The sequence below is a fragment of the Phalacrocorax carbo genome, chromosome 4 (genome assembly GCF_963921805.1).
Source record: "Phalacrocorax carbo chromosome 4, bPhaCar2.1, whole genome shotgun sequence".
NCBI lineage: Eukaryota > Metazoa > Chordata > Aves > Suliformes > Phalacrocoracidae > Phalacrocorax > Phalacrocorax carbo.
The window spans coordinates 80508492-80524087 of record NC_087516.1 but is presented as its reverse complement, the minus strand read 5'-3'; the positions used below and the strand labels follow the sequence as shown (position 1 = coordinate 80524087).

Below are 15596 nucleotides of genomic sequence, written 5' to 3'. Positions count from 1 at the left end.
GCCATGAGTCACTAAATGCTGCAGAATCCAGTGGAAAGCAGAAAAGTCTTCTGGAAGGAAGCAAGAAAACGTTCAAAACATCGAGCACATCGGAGTTCATGTTTTGTCTTGTTCAAACAGTCCTAAGAAGATGAAGGAAGGCACGCAGACCATTACTGAAAGGTTTCGCAGAGGAAGTTCCAGGAAAAGTACAGAACCCACTACCCTTATCGAATGCTACCAGTTAGAAAAACCGACCCACATTAGACGCCTTTCTGTTACCTTGCTGCCAGCTTAGCTCTTCCTTACGTATACATTTTCAAGACATTCTGTTCAACCTCCTTTCTACCAAGTCCAGCATGGCAGCCCTCAGGGCGCCACGAGTCTAAACCACGCACAAGAACCAAATGACCGAAAAATAAAGCGCAAGATTTTACAGGGAATTGCAACCTCCTGTGCATCATCTGCATCCATACAGATGGATCATCTAGAGAAAATATCCCCAACGTCAGGGTCATTCTGCTGATTTTTTTTTTCTTGAGATGCTTCCTGTTTACCGGATGTTTTTGTCATTAAAACAAATCACTTGTGTTTTGTCTTATTTCTATTCAGCTGCTTTTGTACTGGTCTATTTGCTAATGTGCAAGAGCAATCTCCTCTGTTTTTTGTGGATTACTGAAATCCATTTATATAAAGGCTGGGGTTTAAAACAACAGGCTAGTTTATAAAGCTACCAGCATATGTCCAATGGTACTGCCTGTGCATCCACGTGTAGTTATACCCTAGATTTCAAACACTCAAATCTCTCAACCCACTGTGTGCACAATATCCTTTGTGCTTTTATTCTAAAGCTTTGACAGCAAGCTCACAATCACTTTGTTCCATTTTAAACGGCACCTTCTAGCTGCTCTAAGTGAGAATAGGGAGCTGCTATAAATATTTCATGCTGTATTTTTTCCCCCCTGGGATTTACAATGAATTTTGTCCTGTGCTTCACATCTGCCCAAAGAGGGTGGTATGTGAGATCGATGCATCACATTTTGTACGTGTCCTATTATTTAAAAGGACCAGCATTAAATCTTTTCCGCCGTTTTCCTTTGGGCATCTGTTAACTGTAACAAACAATCTGCGATCAGCAATTTTTTTTTTTTTAAATTAATTAAAAAAAAAGGGAATAGTTCAGTGGAACTGGAGAGAAGGGGATAATATTTAACTCACCACGCCCCATCCTCTTCTCATAACCCGAGGTTTAGCATAGGACAGGACATGTAAGATACACTCCAGGGATCGATTCTGGAGACCTGGTTTACACTGTCAATTGCCACCTTCGGGAGGGCAGACACCCTCCCTTCCCAACATTTCATGAGCAGGTCCGAAGCACAGAATGTGCTCTCTTCTAGTGGCTGCCTGCACACACGGACTTTCCTTCCCCATTCCCACAGATCTTTGTCACCCTCACCATCAAGCAAGCATACTCTTCATCCCTTCTGGATGAAGATCATGTTTTGAAAATCACTAAAGCGGCTGAGAAACTCCAGTCCCAACTTGGGACTTTCCAGACTATTGTGCAAGGTTCCGGATGCTTTTAACCACCCTTTACCTTCCTGGAGTTATGCTCTCCATGATCTACTACAGGAATTGCTTATATATTAATGATTGTACATTTTCAATAAGCCAGTTTATTTTGACCTCAGTGGGTCAAGGAACGGTTTCACGAACAGTTTTACTTGCAGATGTGAGGGGGCAGTCACCTCTAGGACAGCAATATGAACAGCTGGGACAGATAACTTGTACTGTCACAGCAACATCTGGACGTGGATGACTGCCTACAGTCTCAAGTACTCAACCCCCCCCACCCTTTTTTCTCCTTGTTCAAAGTGCTTCAGAATAGAATTTTCATGTATTTCCAGCGGACAGACAACTGTTCAGACAAAATGTTCCAATGACTGGGAGGTACACTCAGCAGTATTAACCTACGGTTTTACTCCTCAGTCGCCCGAGCACCTGACTGGAAATGACACATCTCCCTCCCAGGCTCTACACCCATATTTCCCTCCTGTAGATACACAAGAGAAAGCGAGGGAGAAGGGGCTTGTGTGCACCTGTGTCTCAGTCAGACTTACGGGCTGACAGATGCTAGGACAAGCCAGGAATCAGGAAAACAGATTCTTGAATTCAGGGTCAAGAAAGTCAATGGCACTTAGACTACATGCAGAAGGGACATCTGTAAAGCTATATTTACTAGAAGTATGAATTGAAGAACCCTCTCCCTCCATCCTACCCTGTACCAGCACTGCTGTGCTGGCAAAATCCCCAGCATGAACACAGTTGTGCCAACGGAAGAGACCTTTGCCAATTTATTTGATGTTGTTTGGCAAGGTGATTTATCTTTGCTAGTGAAGAGGAGGCTATGAGGCTGAGCCACTTCTTGTCTAAGCGAGCTCTGAGATTTGGAAAAGTAGCCACGGGTCACTTTTGAAGTGTTGGGGCATTTTTTCTTTTCTAAACAAATAAGGTCTGCTGCCAAGCACTGTTTAATTCAGTGAGAATTACAGATTACATTCTTCCTGCAGAAAAAGGTCTGAAGGGTAGTCAGCTGGAGAGACTGAACTATGAACAAAATACCCCTTAAAGAGACATATCAAGAAGTCACACAGCCGCGTGTTTTACACTAGGGTGAGAGTTGGGCGGTTTGGGAGGCTTAACGGCTACGCTGAATAAATGGTGAGGAAAAGAAAAGAATATTTACTTACCAAACCAAGCCTGTTGTTCTCCTTGGACTTCTATAGCCAATCCAAAGTCCGCCAGTTTTACTGCTGCTCCCTTGGATTTGCTAGCTAAAAGTAAGTTCTCAGGCTTTATTCAGAGAGAGAAAAAAATTGAGATGGAAAGATAAGTAAATATAGTTTAGACAGGATTTCACTTTCTTTTTGGTTACGGTGGTCTGGAAAAGAACAAATACTTAGAGGAGTGAAAAAGAGAAAAAAACCCCATGCGTCTTCTCCATCAAATTGCAAAAATTGCACTTTCCATTCCTACTTGGAACGAACCACCAGGCCTGTAAACAGCCTGCACGGTCCCATGACAGCAAGGCTAAGGACAGCGCGCAGATCTACTAGAGAAGGAGTCGGCCACAACGGTCATGTGGAACTGCGACACCTGTTTGTGTGGCAGGACAAGTCAGAGACTGCTACCAGAAAAATGCGGCAGAAAACCCCAAGAGACACGTATTCTGTGATTACTAGTCTAGCCTACGCAGTTTGCAGGATTAGGCATCCATAACCGTCAAACATAACGATGTCCTGCGTGACAGCTTAACAATAACAGACATATTATTGTATTTGTATTTAGCGGGCAGGTGTATTTACATTGCAAATCTCTCAGCAAAAGCAGCATGCCCACGTTTGCGCTTGCAGAGAACCCATTACAAATAACAACAGAAGTCTGCGAAAGTTCCCAGTTCGCTCTTTTTTAGGGTATGTTGGTCACATCTGAAGTCAACTGCTACAATCAAGTGCTACAGTACACTCACACAATTAAAAGTAAAGGATTTGAACATAACAATGTTTATTCTACTGTTCAAATGCAGCCTTTTAACTTCATTTAGCAAACACATCAAATGCAAATTGTCCAAAGATAACTATTCTATGAACCTTAACTTTCTTTTTTTTAACTTACAAAAATACTGCAGAATTCAACAGATTATTTCAGAGAACTGTGACCTCTATAGTATTTTCTCACCACTTTTTATTTTTTATCTCCATTATTTTTAAAAATGGTTTTGTTCTACATTTAGAGAAGAACAAAACCTCACATTCAAGGGTATTGCTGTGCCTCTTCCAGAAGCAATTTTTGCAGACGTCTGTCACAAGGGAATCCACTATATATACCCAGGCTGGCACTGGGGACCCAATCCTGCAAACTCTTAAAATGCGTATTGAATTTTAAACCCAGCAGCCATCATATAGGCTTCCAAGGGACTAATTATGTGATTAGAGTTAATCCCATGCAGGTACTGAGCTTGGAAACAATTAAGATCGTAAGCTTCTTTCAGCAAAGGCTATCTTTAATACATCTGTCAAGCGTGCAGCAGAATATGCTGGAGCCTAATTAAGACCTCAACTACTGTGAAATTTCTATTAATTAACAATAACAACCGGCCCTGACAAACCCTTTAGTCTAAAGGTGTTTTCTTCCCGCTCGCCAAACTGTAAAGGAACCTTTCTCGGCGATTTACAAACACCATTCTCTCACTCACCCCTTCATTGCTCTGTCACAGAAAAGACAGTATTAAAAACCTTTCATCAACAGTTACTTGATGAATCTTCTATTTCCACGTTTTTAGAAACTGAGATTAAGGTGTCTCAGAATAAAATATAACCTTAATGTTCACTTAAATTATCAGTAACCACTTCACCTGCGTTATATCCAACACTGACTGAATAGCTGAGGGCTCTTCTCTAGGTTCATCAACACTGATTTAAGCAACATCACACCGCTTGTCATTTAACTGCACTAATTTCAGCATGTAGCCGCATAGTTCTCAAAGGTTTCCTATCAGAGGGAGAGAAGTTTCCACTCACTGCTTCCTGGAATGCGCTTCTTACATAAACCTCTTAAAGCAATGGATGATCCTATTTGGTTGTGACCTTCAGCAAGCCAAAAGCAGTGAAACCTCTTGGTTGAAGCACGAGCACTAACCTACCAAGTGCACGCCACTTCGCAACACCCGATTCCGTTCAAAACAGTAGTTTTGTGAAAGTTTTCTGCTGCTGGCTTTTTCTGATTTTCTTTTGGTGTAGTTTTTTTTTTCCCCTTGGGATTTTTTTTTAAAAATCCCATTACGTGCCTTTTCTCTGCCAATCCGAGTGCTCTGCAGAAATACTGTTGTCATACGTCAATACTTTTCAACAGAAGTGGAAGCAGATTCCCTGATTTACTCCTACGCCAAGGACAACAGCATTTTGGGCAACGTTGTGTGGGACTATGGGCTTAAACAACAGGCAGCTGTCATTTCAGGATGACGAGAGGCATACTAGATAATTATCATGCATGAACTTAGAATGACGGCAATTACTCGGCAAACATTAACAGCCCAGCGCGGGCCACTCGGGACTTGTACTTTGGATTCAATAGTGTCACCTTGTGTTACCGGTAGACCGCCTGCAGTCAAGCGGGTAGAATGGCAGCCTTAACTGCTAAAATTACTTACAAATAAAGTAGCATGATTTATGCCCTATTTTTCCAAAGGTCCTTAATTCTTAGAGATCAAGTACTTATGCCTTTGTGTATTTTTTCCTTGAATATAACTAGAGCATCTGCTTTTTTGTTTGTTTGTTTTTAATCTAACTTCAACAGGGAATGCAAGAGGGTCATAATTACAGAGTTTCACAAAAGCAGCAATGCTGCGGACTGCCAAGAACTGAAATTCCTACCTGGAAGTGCACTTTTACCATCTATTAAAGACAGGCTGCCACTAACGTTAATTTTTTCTGGATCTAGGATCCAACACCATTCTGACTTACACCAAGGATTACAGACAGAGCAGCAACAAGCGCTTCTGCAGGTCATAAGATGCTACGAAAGCTCCTCTCTGTTTGCTACTAAATTACACTAAACAGAAAGTTAAATAAAAGGAGATTGTCCAAAATCTCCTCCACTTGTTGCCCTCTCCACCCGCAAACATGCCATCAAATTGTGGTCTGAGTTATCAGAAAAAAAAAATCCATCAAATTTTGCAATTTAAGGATCCATGCCAAGCCATAACCATCTTCTACTTGTCTGGTAGCTCCGGTCTTGGGCCTCGGCATCTTCTTTTCAGCACAGAGAGTTCTGCTGGGATTTCACCGCAGTCTTTCATGTCACACGCTGTTTTTTTTTTTTCTTCTGCCACAAAGTAGTAACTGAAGAAGGATGGTTTTCTGCTTCCTGAAGCTTTCGCTTTCAGAAATGAAACTGGGTACTACAGCTTGGCAGAAACATTTTTTCTCACACTGTTTTTCCAATTCATCCTGGATTTGCCAGAGTAAGAAATCCACACGTGGTTTGGAGCAGGGAACAGCTGGATTTAAATATATTTCCAAAGAAAAAGTTATTTTGTGTGAATGTATGAAAAGTACTAGAAAGCATTCCTTATTCCGTCAGTTCGCATGGCTACAATCCTTTTTTTCAATTCCTTTTCATGCCAGAAACAGAGTGGTGCGTGTTCGGTGAGGACAGGCATCGCTGGAGCAGCTGGACAAATCTGACATCCTTTCATTTAAACTTGTTCCACGTTATCCGGCTGCCATGCAAGATTTATGGATTGGATCGAGACTTGTCAGTCTCCTGTTGTACAACCGTGAAAATCCAGAAGCGCAAAACGGGCAGAGAATTTTGAGTGTGTGTCTTTGAAACCCATCACGCTCGCTGAGCTTTCAGAGCATAACCCTTTATGTTCCCATAGGGCAACAGCAGAGACTTTATAAAGTCAGACAAAGACTATAACAGTTGTTTATTTGGGAGCGAAGGATGGCAAGAGAGATGACGGCATTCTGATTCCAACATAATTACTAATGATAACCCCACTAGAAAACTCCTATCCTGGGAAGAAAGGCCTGCTCCCCATAACTCATGCTGCAAGGAAAATAAGACACAAAGAAGCTGTGCCAGAAGGAATTAGCATGTTTCACTGCCTTAGCCCACATGCCATTTTTCCTCCGCCTTTGTAAAGGATCTGCTGTTTCAGGCAGTGCGCTTCCATTTGATTTCAAAATCAACAATCTTCTTTTAATTGAGGGTCTTGAAGCCCAAGTGCCCAAATTAAGTCCTCTCCCTCATCCATAAGGCTAGTTTACTACCAGCTTTGAGACAGATTTGTCTCTCTGAGCTTCCCAGTAAAAGAAAACAATCTCTACTTGTTTCTTTCCACGCCAGCACGCTTCAAATGCAGAGAGCATTTCTGCAGCAGACGTCTCCAGCCATTTGGGCATGTACATGGTTAAGAAAGAGGTAATGCTCTTCTCAACACAAGAGTTTTCTTTCTGAAGCTTCTATCCCAACACTACCATTTGCTTGGAAGGAGCTCCACTCTTCAGGTGATCATGGTGAGAACACTGTAGAAATTCTCACTTTCTAAAGATGTTCTGTAGCCCAGTCATCATCTGGAGGAGAGAGAGGTCTTTGTGCCAGCAACCTCACAGCAGCTGGCCTTTCCTCACCAAAACGCGTGCCGTGCGAACGCTAGCGTGCTTCCCAGAAGCACTCCAAGTTATGCTGATGAGAGACGGCGAGTGCCCCCCACACCCTGCCCCCAAAGCTCTGGATGACCAGGAGGAAGATCACGTATTCAACGAATACATCAAGTGCTGGAAAAAGCAACTACTGTTCTTCCTGGTACTAACAGATGCCAGCAGGCTCTGACGGCTGTCTCCACAGCCCAGATCTGGACAGCTAAGTGTTGGCAAGCCTTTAGCGGATTTTCTCCAGTGACTGCTAGCGGTTTGTTCTTGTGCACAGGTGAAGCGAAGTAATAGTAAAAAAGAATTAAAAAAAAAAAAATAAAAAAAAAAGAAAACCGTTTACATTTCCACTCATCAAGGCTCTGCTTTGCTAGGGTTTGCTGCTCTCCGCTGCGGCACGGTGGAGCGCCGCCGGGTCGGAGGCAGGCAGCGGCTCCGGCTGGGGAGGGCTCGGCGGGGCAGCAGCAGCACTCACCTTGAGGTCGCGATGGACTACGCCCATCTGATGGCAGTGTAGCACAGCCTCCAGGATCTGCTGAATGCAATGACTGCATGCAAAGACCAGGGGCGCGTGTTAGTTCCAAGCGTGCACTCGCCGCCCGCACGCCCGCGGCCAGGCGCCGGGGCCGGCGGTGGCGGTAGTGGTGGCGGGGCTGGGAGGGTGCTGCGTTCCCCGCTCCGCGCCCCGCTCCGCACCCCGCTCCGCACGGCCCCGCGCCGCTCAGAGCACGACGGCCTCAGGCACCGCCGCTGCGGGGACCCCGCACGCTGGCGGCCGGCGGCAAGGGGCCAGCCTCGGAGATTTGCTTCGGGTGGGCTGCTTTTTTTGGGGGGTCTAATTTAGCTTTTTTTTTTTTTTTTAAATGACAATTTTTAAAAGGAAAATTGTCAGAAAAGCATACGAATTCTGCCAATAATGCGTTGACGAGGTCATATTAAACATTTGGCGTCCTCTGTACTTTTTCCTCCTTTCCCTACTGAGAGCTCTCTCAGAGGCATTAGCAATTGCAGCGGCCATTGAGGTAACAAGAAAACCCACTCCAAGCGAGGTGTTTTAGTCAATTATTAACTTCTCGCGGTCCAATTTAGTCGGCAATTAGCATCACTTGCCTGAGGGTTCGTCATACTCTAATGCAGCAGTGTGCGACCGGTTGTTCTGCTACTGCAACCCAGGGTCTCAGAACAGAAGTGGCGTTTAAATCTGCAAGCTGACATACATCACAGCCAAAGTTCACCTCCATGTGCGTACACAGCGATACATGGACACCCTTAACAGAATACCAGACACGTTCGACAGCATGGGATAAATCCAGCGCCTTGGAAGGAGACAAGTTTGTTTTTGGCAACCATTCCCCCTTTTGCCATGATGTATATTAGGCCTGTAGACTTGCAAACTGGAAAGAGGCGTCATGCATTATTTGTTCGTCTAGTTGTTTTGAGGGTGAGTAGGATAGGCAAGGGAACATCGCAGACAACCCACCCTCTGCCCAAACCCCAAAATTCTTATATCCAATTGATGGGCACCAGATACTGACCTTCAGGTCTCTGTGAACTATGCCATTTAGATGACAATGATTAACACTTTCTAGAATCTGCTGTATACAATGACTGCAAAGATACAAGGGCAGAATGGAAGGGAGAACATTTTAAAGGCACATAATCACATTAAATATAAAATAAAATAAAACTTTAAAAAAATATAAAGAACAAAACCAGTTTTACACCTCCTGACAACTCTTGATTGCACATCGAACTGGAACAAAACAATGTGGAATATAGAGATCTTTCCAGCTCTAACACATCCAAAAACCAAAGCAAAACAAAACAAAAACCCCAAACAAATAAAAAAAAAACACAAAAGCAAAAACAAACTAAAAAAGACATTTAACATGGAACATATGACACCTATGAGACAGAATAATCAGACTCTATTTTCATTCAGCAGTATGGAAGCTTTTTCCAGTTTCCAAAAACTGCTATCGGAAAAATAAAGCGGAGGCGATAAAATAATTAGTCATATGTTTTGGTTTTTAAAAAATTTTTACAGTGAAATTAACGTTGCAACAAGTGCTGAAACAAGACGATGTTCAGAAATGAAGCGATATACAGAAAACAAATGAAACAAAATCAAAAGCTAAGAAAAAAAGCAAAATATTTCTCAGTTTGAATCTAATGGTTTCTTAAAAACTATTAGCGAAGCCAAGTCATTCAAAAAGGTGGCATGCATTTTCACTTAAAATATCGTCAAGCGCTAGTTTAGTTAGGAGTCACTCATGAAATGGAAATCCACATTAAAAACATAGACAAATGTTTTATTTTGGTGCTTTAAATAATTTAATTAGCACCTATTTTTCCATGCCCAGGTTTGCAAGTTTTGGCCAGCCTGCGATGCCAAAAAGCATGACTAAAGTTCAGTTGAGTCAAACTGAAGTTCAATCCAGTTTGGAGACTAAAATTCATCTTTTAGAGCACCGGAACCTTTTCAGATATTTTTTGGCACAAGAACTGATACTTTTTTTTTTTTTTAAAAGATGTCCTTGTGGCAGAAGGCAGCGACCGTAAAGGCTACATAGCGGTCAAGGGCCAAGGGTCTGATGCTGCTCATCCAAAACGTTTTGACCATGGAATTCAGAAGGAATGGTCATAAATCAGTAACTGGAGCCCAAGCCTGAAAACCCTTTCTTATGCGAGTAGTTCACCACTCACTGAACTGGACTGCTTGGAAGAGTAAAGACTACTTGCGTGAGTAAGGGCTTGCAGGAGCAGACCAGTATTAACAGTCTTACGATATGCATCTACAAAGTCCATTAACTATGTCTATAGGGATACACGCACACACACACTATATATAGATATATATATACACATACACACATGAATATATATATAAATATATAAAAATGCAGAGATGCATGATAACTAGATATTTCACTTATTTGGTCAAGTTTTTACTGAATATATAAACAGCATATATATATATCTATCACCTACATATACATATATATATGCACAGCCCCTTCCAATACGTCATAATTCTAGAACAGAAAAAAATCATTGCAATTTTTCCTTTTAAATCACAAGTATCTTAAAAACACACAATGACACCATACGTTGGCCTTTGGCATCAATATTAGAAATTTTGCTTGAAACACAGCAGGCAAAAAAATCGTTCAAAATTTTTTAAACATAGCTCCTCTCCTTCCACCCCACCTAAATTCCTGATTTTGTTTTCTCTTCTACAGTGTGTTTTGCTATGTGTTGTTCCACATTTAAATGCTTGAAGTAACGATGTTTCTACCATTCCTACAGAAATTAAAAGAGCACTGAACAGTGGAAGCTTCCTAATATTCAGAGTAACTTCTCGTTTGTTCGTTATTATCCTACCACTGTTGTTAGGCACACTTAATGCTTTCCGGTCATCTGCCAATTCATTCCAAATGTAAAGGAATAACTGAAAATTTTATGTACTAAACACATATCAGTGGTGGTGTGTCACTATAAACATGCAAAAACATGAGGATTCTTTAAATTTACCTTGAGATAAATTTTCTGTGAAGAGTGTAGTGGTGGAACATATTTTCTTTAAAGTAATTCACCACAGTGTTTAAGATTCATATTTATACGAGAATATTTAAGTTTTGTTATTACATGAAGGCAAACAGATTCTGAGATGGAAAAATGGCCCTGATGCTTTATGTCAGCATGCAAATTATGATAATTGTCAACTTATTCTTCAAGTTTTTCAACAACCACTTGCAGAAAATTGCTAGAGTTTTCATATTTGAGCTCAGACTATGAGATGCACAGTATAATTGCTTATTGATGAAACACAAGAAAAATGTTCAAATATGAAAAGTAAATTAGTAGTTCTGGACTGAGAACAAAAATTATATTTAATGTAAAATTCTTTCAAGACCAACATGTATTTCGAACTTTGATGAGCAAATGTAAGAATCCCTAGATGAGATAGCTGAAATGTTACATCCAGTTTGCAGAGGAGAAAACTGGGTACATTTTCAACGACTTCACAAGTGGACAAAGATTTTTAACAAACTGAGACCCAATTTCAGCTTTTTCAGATCGGGAGACATCAAGACTTCGTCTGAGTTCTCCACCACACAGTCGTGAGCTCAAAACGCCAAACTGTGCCCTTCCAGGTCTAAGAGCACTCTAGGAGAAATCCTAGAGTCTCACAGACCATGCTAGTGAAACTGATGCCAAACACCATGAGATACGTAAGTAACTATCCTAGAATTATTAAAGGCAACGTTAGGAAAAATAAATTACTTACCTGGCATCTGCTTCACTGTAATATTCCCTTGCAACTATATCTTCAAACAATTCACCACCAGTGACTCTGTTAGAAAAAGCAAGATGGGAAAGGAGATTTCAGAAGTGAAAACGTGCATCCTAAATTAACTTGGCCGGGAGAAGTTGGAGAGGACTAACTGAAATATTTGTACAGAAATGCAAGAGGTCTTGAGCAGTAAGGTGAAGGAACAGAAGTGGAAGGTTTGTCCATCCGAATCATTACGTGAATATAAAGGATGTGGTGGAAGAGCAATCATAATCAAGAAAGTAAGAATAATTTAGTGAAAGTGCCACTTAATTTAAGAGGCAATGATAGTACGAGGGAAGAGCTGTATGAGCCACAGGACCAGCAGCAGCTTTATATGGCTGCATACTTAGGATTTCACTTTACAACCTGCGGTTTAATAGTAGGAAGTGGTTAAAAAGAAATAAACCTGTGTTGTTATAACCCAAAGATGACAGTCCAGAATGAGTCACCAGCAGGATGCTGCCACAGCCTTGGAATGCATTTGAAATAGGGTGACAGCGATGGCCTTATACGGAGCAGAAAAATCCCTCCTCGTATCGTACACAGTTCTGGTCACTAACATTCAGAGAAGGGAATTGAATCAGCAATATGAGCAGAAAACTGCTACTAGGTTATGCACTCACTTATCATAGCTTCTCAGAGAAGCAAAGTCAGTTTAAGCTTGGCAAAACAAAGTTTAAGAGGGACTAAAATAAATACTGAAAACAAAGAGCATAAACCGTGGTCTCCGTAGAGAGGAGTTGTAAGGGACAATACTGGTACAGCAATAAATAAGCATGCAATACCTGTGAATAAATACAGGGTTAAAATCAGTTGTTTTTCATAAAACTGGTGTAATTAAACAGTTTTTTGTAAAGTAACCCAGACAGGTGCTCTATTTTTAAGATGAAGGTTGATGAGCATTTAAATAAAATCATAACACTTGACTGCCTGTGTCAACAAGAGAGCGGACTCACAGAAACAGCAAGACTTTTCCTGTACTATACTCTTAACGTTTCTCTGGTACGGAATACACCGGCATACTTTCACAGCTAACTGCAAATCTTTATGTACTCAGGTGCTGTATGGAATGGCTGAAAACAGATGCAAGCCTTGAAAACGCGCACAGTGGGGAGTACCCAAGCGCACAGCCTAACCAGAGTGCCTGAACACAGCCTCAGCAGACAGGATGCATGAGTTAGTCTGATTCCTGCTGTCCAAAACCTTGATCCTACTGATATGCCAACAGAAATAATTCCTAGATGGGAGATCAACGTTCCTATTTCATCACTGTTTGCGAGCGTAGTGAATTTTAATATAGCACATTACATTCCCAAGAAATTCCCAAAGGTAAATGCCAGAGTGGGCTATGTGATGCTTAAAGGTTAAGATGCTTAAAAAATCTATACTACAATGAATATAGTCATTATTGAATACCATTAAATGTCATAGGACTAAAAAATTAAAAGGAAGGATACTTTGAGACTTCAGAGCCGTAACATTCATTTGCAAATTGCTGTGCTAACAGTTCATTGTAGATCCCACTTATTCAGTCACATCAGATGACAATAGAAATGACCTGCTCAATCAGGAGCATAGCTCCTTTCTTCAAGAAGGCCAGTTAAAAACTTTATTTTCATGTTTCCATTTACATTTGGGCTACATCATCCTTTGTCTGAGTTTTACACCTTACTGACTTTGGAAAGTAATCACTTTCAGGTAACAAAACGCGATCTTGTGCAAAAGTCTGCAAAAAATCCTGGAAGAGGTAACATAGCTGGTTGCCTAATTTGTACCCTCTCTCTTTTTCATTTTGTCTTCTACCTTCCAGAAACTGTTTTTGGTTTCTCTAACACAAAATGTTTGATTGATGCATTTTTTTGACAGACTTTGATACCTCCCTTTTGCATATATATTTGTCTACCACAGTTCTTGTAAAGAGGAATAATTCCCACTTTGTGATGAATGAAAAAACAAAGCCTCTTTTGATCTTATTCTTCCCTAAACCACTCATTTTTGATCCAAGCCAAAAAAGACAAGAAAAAGCTTTTGTCATCAAAGTGCGTTTCAGTGGGAGAGAACACCAAGCTGATGCTTGTTCTTCTCAAGCGCAGAGGAAAGAGGGGGATACGCATTCTTATTTGCTGACACTAAACATTTGCTTGGCGTTCATAACAAATGTCAAAAGATGAAAAAATAAAAGCAAGAACAGAGCAGGTGAATTTCGTTGACAACCGAACAAGCAGTCAACAATTCCCACGCGCTGCCACTCTGAAGGATACATTAGGAATAATCCTAAGATGACAGCTAATTGGCCATCATGAAGGGAGGTAGCGCAGGGGACCGAGAGAGGCCAGAACTCCCCTGCATCTTCTCAGCCTCTGAGAAAACTGTTATAGCCGTGTGAATGGCCTTTGCTCACTGAGCATGCCATCATGAGCAACGTGCCCTTGCTACAAAAAAGGTCAACCGGCAGGTTGAAGGAAGCGATTCTTCCCTTGCATGTGGCCCTTTTGGGCTTCCCAGTACGCGAACGACACTGACATAATGAACTGTGTCTACTGGGGGGCCACCAAGACAGTTTGAGTTGGAGGCACGTGGAGAGGCTGACATAATTGGGTTTGTTCACTCTTAAGACAGGAAGGCTCAGGGGAGATCTCATTGCTGTCTACAACTCTTTGATGGGTGGATATGCAGAGACAGCACGAAAGGCAACAGACAAGCTGAAACGCCAGAAATACCAAGTAGATACAAGGGTTTTTCTTCCATTATTGTTTTTGTAGTTATTTACTAAGAGGTTGTTGCTCAAAGAGGTTGTGGAATTTCCATCCTTGAAGATGTTCCAACCTTGACAAATCCCTGAGCGACCTGATTGCACTGGACCTTGCTGGAGAAGGGGGTTAGACCAGATAACCTCTGGGGATCCTTAACAAACCAAATGATTCACTGATTTTATAAATAAAGAACAGAGCAGTTACCAATAAACTTCTTTTTTATACTCTATCATGCATTTTAAGACCAAAGTGGCTGCAAAGCGTTCTACTCCTTATTAGATGTCATTTTGTTAGGTGGATTTTTGACCCTTGTATCTTCAATTACAAAACATGATGGCCAGGGAAGGACCTGAGATATCTATCATGAACACAAACTACACAAACAGAAAAGATCCTTAGTTAGGAGGTCCTCCTTGCCTAGCGAAGGCCATGACCTTCAGAGAAGGCATGGCTCTACTCTGTTGCCAGTAGGAGCACCAAATTGCTTTACGTGGAGAGGCGTGCTGAAATCAGAGCTCTTGGAGGTTTTGCTGATCAGCAGAAATACTTAGGCTGAACTCTAAAATCAAATTACAGAAGGAAATTAAAATAGAGGACTTACCTATAGTTTGGCTCCTTCCTCTGTTGATTCCTCCCCACCCCCCCCAGGCTAAAATAATGAAAAACTGACACATCATATCACTCAGGTGGGGCAGGAATCATACACAGATTCTAGTCTGTGTACTTAAATTAGAAGGCAGGTACCAGCGTAGTTAGATCTACAAATATATCCAGGTAGGCTATACACAACATAAGTGAAGATTGCAAAGCAGAGGGTAACAGGTAAAAAAAAAAAAATCACAAACAGCTTTGGTCCTTCACTATAAAGCTACATGAATGGCTGCCAAGCTTCTGTCTCCCCACAAGATTAAAATGGGAAGTAAATGGATCTCAATGCCTTTCTGATACAGATATATTGTCAGCTTCGGTGTGGTCCTATTTCATGACAGGACGTTCATGATAGAAGCTCTAGTAACTTTCAGGGTACAAATTAAAAGCCACCAATTCTCACAAATTATTATTGTTCTTTCATAATTTTCTGTGCAGCGTACTAAAATGGCAACAAATAAAGCATGTGGGTTTGTTTAAACAAAAGCTCGTAGCAACACCAAGGCCCTCTGCACCAGTATGGCTTTCAGAAAAACTGCGGAGAGAGGGGCAAGCAGAAGGATCCACATACAAAGGACGCTATTTCTACTTCTCTCTTGGAAGAGGTACACTAAGAAGCAGTTTTTAACTGCTTCATTCAACTGACCTTCTATGAAA

General features: G+C 41.4%; 1 protein-coding gene across 17 annotated transcripts in view; it reads right to left on the bottom strand.

Annotated features, from left to right (window-relative positions):
* Positions 1-15596, bottom strand: part of CAMK2D (calcium/calmodulin dependent protein kinase II delta) — a 164392-nt gene that overhangs the window by 47430 nt on the left and 101366 nt on the right. For 9 of the 17 annotated variants that reach the window (XM_064450570.1, XM_064450573.1, XM_064450572.1 and 6 more), the window contains 3 exons: positions 11491-11556; positions 8735-8807; positions 2733-2835 (listed from right to left, as the gene is read on the bottom strand). In XM_064450570.1, the coding sequence (XP_064306640.1) occupies positions 2733-2835; positions 8735-8807; positions 11491-11556 (242 nt within the window). Of the gene's footprint in view, positions 1-2732; positions 2836-7674; positions 7748-8734; positions 8808-11490; positions 11557-15596 lie in introns of all 17 variants that reach the window. The other 8 variants (XM_064450574.1, XM_064450578.1, XM_064450571.1 and 5 more) reach the window with 1 other exon arrangement.